The sequence below is a fragment of the Pteropus vampyrus genome, unplaced genomic scaffold (genome assembly GCF_000151845.1).
Source record: "Pteropus vampyrus isolate Shadow unplaced genomic scaffold, Pvam_2.0 Scaffold322, whole genome shotgun sequence".
NCBI classification, from domain to species: domain Eukaryota; kingdom Metazoa; phylum Chordata; class Mammalia; order Chiroptera; family Pteropodidae; genus Pteropus; species Pteropus vampyrus.
In genome coordinates this window covers 773,041-777,855 of record NW_011889103.1, presented here as the reverse complement: position 1 = coordinate 777,855, position 4,815 = coordinate 773,041, and the positions used below count along the sequence as shown (strand labels likewise).

The 4,815-nt window shown below is 44.0% G+C and overlaps 1 protein-coding gene across 1 annotated transcript in view; it reads right to left on the bottom strand.

Moving 5' to 3' along the window:
- The window catches only part of DAO (D-amino acid oxidase), a 12,164-nt gene extending 7,541 nt beyond the window's left edge, over positions 1 to 4,623 (bottom strand). Inside the window, exons 1-4 of the mRNA XM_011377832.1 lie at positions 4,384 to 4,623; positions 3,085 to 3,161; positions 2,355 to 2,420; positions 903 to 957 (exon numbers count right to left, since the gene is read on the bottom strand). Of these exons, the coding sequence (XP_011376134.1) occupies positions 903 to 957; positions 2,355 to 2,420; positions 3,085 to 3,161; positions 4,384 to 4,623 (438 nt within the window). The remainder of the gene's footprint in view (positions 1 to 902; positions 958 to 2,354; positions 2,421 to 3,084; positions 3,162 to 4,383) is intronic.
- Positions 4,624 to 4,815: the final 192 nt, after the last annotated feature.

Genomic DNA, 4,815 nt, shown 5'->3' with positions numbered 1-4,815 from the left:
AGAAGAAGTCAGGAGGCAAGCAGAGATAGTTCTCTTCCTTCTTCTGACTCCTTTTTATTTCATTCTCTTGCCTTCTACTCTGCCAAGAAGGCATGTTGGAATCCTTAGTTCTGGGCATGTATGGAATACTCAATAGCTCAGGGATGTAGCCTGATGGGTGCCCAAACTCCCAGCCCAGCCCCCCCAATTCTCCTCCCAGTTCAGTCATGGGACATGCACACATAGTGATGTACTATTATTGTTCATGAGCCAGTATTTGTGACACTAGACTGTGAGCTCCTTAGAAATGAGGGCTGTGCCTGAGTCAATTATATTTCCCAGTACCTGTCAGGGCTGGACCCAGAGCAGGTGCCTATTATAGAATGCTAATAGCTGTGTGTACTGAGCACCTTCCATGTGCCAAGCACTATTCCAGGTTCTGGGATTGAGTGAAGTTATAGAGCAAAGCTCTTGATGCGTAGTCAGTGTCAGATGATGGTAGCTGCTACTAGCCTTATTATTGGTGGTGGTGGTACTTCAGAAGTGAGTCGGCTAAGGAATGTGACTTTGCAGAAATATCAACCCAGTTGTTGACAGGAGGCAGCCAAGTGTCTAGAACTTGGGGTTGGGGTGCAGCTGATACTGGGAAGAGGCAGCCAGCTCTCTGGCCCCAAAACTCAATGAAGCTTGAATATAGATCAGACCCTAATGGCCATCATGATCTCATTGTTCCTTTGCTTCTGCCACCAGTATCAAGGTGGAATGCCTGAGTCCTTCTGGGATTGACAAAATGCCTGGAGACTGAGATGAGCCTCAAAAGGACCCTGGAAGGCTGAGAAGGGAGCCCCCAACCAAGCAACAGGAAACAAAAGACTCCCTTCTTCTCTCTCCCACATTAAGCCCATTCCAGCCCTGAAGCTCACCTCCTCAAAAGACTCCACCTTCCGCTGGAAGAACTTCACTCCCCTCTCAGTTAACCTAGGATGATCAGACACATCAAAAAGCCCAGTGTTCAATTCTCTGCCCCATCTCTCCAAGAGGATGGCATAGGGAATATTTCCCAAAGAAACTTCTGTCTCACAGAATGCTCCTTGAGAAAATGGCAGTATAGTCAGATCAGTTCATGAGCACCTTGATTGACTAGTGGGCCATAAAATGTCCCTTGAGAAACCTGAGATGGTCCAAGCCCCTCATCAGACAGATGGAGATGGGAGAAGGGCCTTGCTGAAGGACCTACAGCGAGTCGGTGATCGCACTGGGACTCAAACCCAGACTTCTTAGTAGGAAACGCTTCCTGCTACTACCACATTGCTTTGTACTATCAAAGGGATGACATGCAGGGTGGAGACAGGACAGGGTTGGACCAATGCAACATGCCCTTTTGTCAGAAGCAAGCATGGGGAGGGAGGTGGAATGAGTACACTCCCTAAATGTCCCAGCAGAAAAATATCTGTCACCATTAGAAATATAGTAGAAATATCAAAAGAACAGTAAATAAAACATGTAAAGGCTGAAGCATGATCTCAGGACTATTTTATCTACATGGTTTCCTCAAGATAAAACTGGGAGCATCCTTTCCTGGAAGAAGCTAAACAGCTTTAGAAGAAATAACCATATTTTAGCACAATGTTTCCCAAACCTGGCTGATAATTGAAATTACACAGGGAAACTTCTTAAAATGCAAACTTATGAGCCCCATCACACAAGTTTTGATTCAGTAGATATGAAGCAGGGCCCTGAAATTTATGTTTTTAAAATGTCTCCAGGTAAAAGCCACCATCCACAACAGATTTTTTAAAAAACTTAATGAAATAGTACTATATAAGAAATATATGGAATCTTCGTTAATATGAATGTATGTGAATGTAAATGTAAACATATCTCTCAAGCTAATGTTTGCTCATGTAGAACACTGCAAGATTCCTATCAACATCAGGACAAGACAGGGATACCCACTATCACTTGTATTAGTTAACATTGTTCTAGAGGAACTGGTCACAGCAGTTAGACAAGAAAAAACATGAGATAGAAACATAAAGCAACTTATGTTTTGTAGATGATGTAAATATATATGGAAAACTTAAGAGAATCCATTTAAAACATTTCAAAAATCCATTACACAAACATTTCAGATTTAGTGAGGTCAATAATAAATATCACATGAATGAGCAGCCTAGGTGATTCTGTTGCCCAACCAGGTGTGGGAACCATTGTCTTACTCCCCAGAAGTGATCAGAACCAAGGATAGCTCCCATCACTCCTAAGGGTTAACATTTGGCTGTTGGTCAATACAAAGATGAATTCCATGAACAATCATCTACTACAACCTTGGCTCTTGGGAGATGCTTTCCTGAAACTAAAATTGAAAATCTCACCTTTTGGTCAGCCACTGTAGATACTTCCTCCCCTCAATAATCAGGCTTGTGTTGAACCAGCCATAGCTAGAGTCACAGCAGGCAAACATGGGAGTAAAAGATCAGAATCAGAGGTATATCTGAAAGCTATCAAATGGAAGTGGGAGCAGTGTCATTTTGGGAGCCCCCAAACATAGAGTCAAGGCCACTGGGTGAAGTTCAAGGGAGAAGTGATTTTCAGTTCAATGCAAGGAAAAAGTTTCTATCAGACAAAGCCATCCCTGACATTGAGATGTGCAAGTGGAGACTGGACGCTCATTTGTAGAGAGGATTCAAGCATTGGGCCAGGTGAGAAGACCAAAGAGGCATTGGGTTATAGGGAAAAGAATAGAGGGGTTTGGAGTCACACAGACTTGGTTGGAATCCCATTTTGGTCACTTGGCTATGTAACCGTGGGAAGTGACTTAGCCTCTCTGAAGCTCAGTTTCCTCATCTACAAAAGAGAATACTGCAATAAAGCGTCTGGGCCTGACATCTATGATTCCTTATCTTCCACATCCTTAGCCCAAGGCCCAGTTTAGGTGGGTGACCTTGCTGAAGGAGCTGGACAGAGCACCAGGAAACCAAGGTACTAGGGGCTCTAGGCCTCGGATGGGACAGGAAATTTGGTGACTCCATATTCTGCTGCCTTCTGTACAGGTATGTCTGAATTGTAGGGCTTCAGCCCCTTTGCCCATGACAATAACCTTACTTGTAATCAGGGAACATGTCCAGCTCCCTTGGGGTCAGCTTCCGAAATCCCAACACTATGTCTTTCCAGTAAGGGTCCTGCAGGGGAAGGAGAGAAGAGGGCACAGGAATGGGCAAAAATCAATAATAATGATAACAACAAAAACTTATATAATGGTCACTGTGTGTAAGGCCCTGCTCTAAGCATTTTACTTATACCACTCCATTTAATCTTCACAATCACTCTCTGAGGTAGATACTATTCTTATTCTTATTTTAAAGATGGGCCCATTGAGGCTTAGAGAGGTTAAGTAACTTGTCTAAGGTCACATAGCTAATAAATGGTGGAGGCTGAGATCTGAACCCACACAGTTTGGCTTCAGAGTCCAAATTCTTAACTATTAGGCTATACTAAGACCAAGAGTAAGATGGGGTGAGTGATAGGGCAAAGGTCAGAAATATGAGAGAAAAAAGGGGTGACAGTAAGAGTTGCCAAGGGGTAAGAGTGGGAGGCAGCAGAGCATAGGGTCAGACAACTTAAATGAAGGTTTTGACCTCACCACTGACCATCTTGAATTCTCTTTGACTCAGTTTTCTGGTCTGTATCATGAAGCGAATAGTCACGCTTGGTGCCACAGAAGGTAACAGATAGTGTGGGTAATGCTCTCAGCATGGTGCTGAATTTGACTAAACCCTGGAGAGCTGGCATGGGGTTCTGGGCATCCAGCCAAATCACCCTTTCCAAGCACCCTGAGACCATCCTCCAAGGCTGTGTCCTTCTTAGCACATTAGGTGCCACGTGGCTACAAACTGCCTGGGTTCAAATCCCAGCTCTGCCACTTTAAAGCTTTGTGAGCTCAGGTAAGTGACTCTATTTCACCTGCAAAAGGAAGATAACAACAGCACTTCCTTCCTGGTTATTAAGAGAATTAAATGAGTCACTATTTATAAAGTAGTTAGGACAGGGTCTGGCACACAGTAAGTACCATGATGAGAGTTTTAGTCCATCTTGATGAAAAGCTGTGGGACCTCCAGGGGCACAGAAAACCTTTTGGCTTCAGCACCAAGTGCCCCCCACTACAAGATATATCTGGGTTTTATCCATGGCAATTAAAGGCTAGTTGCCCCATTTCATCATAAGATCATTTTTTCTCTGCCAATTTAATAACAAAATTAGAAACAAAAATAATTTTAAAAGCAAAAATAGATTTCAAGTAAACCTGTTTTGAACACAGGAGTCTGTCACCTATGAGACTCAAAGTTCTCCCAAACTCAGGGCCTCAGCGCTGGTCTGTGATCAAGGCTCTGCCTCCTTACTCACCGGAACAGCTTCATGGAAGATATTGTAGCCTGAGATTAGGGCCAGGCCCATGTTTGCAGCATTGGGAGAATGGATGTGGCTCAGAAGATAGTCGAAGGTCTGCTGGTTCCAATGCCTGGAAAAGTCCCCCAAAGAATCATCACCTAATACCCTGAGCTGGATAGGACAGCTTTGAGGGTCAGCTTGCATGGGTCTGTGATCAGTCTGGTGCAGGTGTGTCCAAATCCAGAAATCCACCATGTTCCACTCCTGCAGCACCCCAAATGCCTGTGGGTCTTCCCCCTCCTGAAACTTTCCAACATTTCTCCATTAATAGGATAGAGAAGAGGGGGGAACAAAGGATACTCTGTCACAATCATTTGGAGCCCACATCTGACTTGGGATCACATAGCTGCTGAGTTTATTTGAAGGCTTTTGCTTGCTTTGAAGACT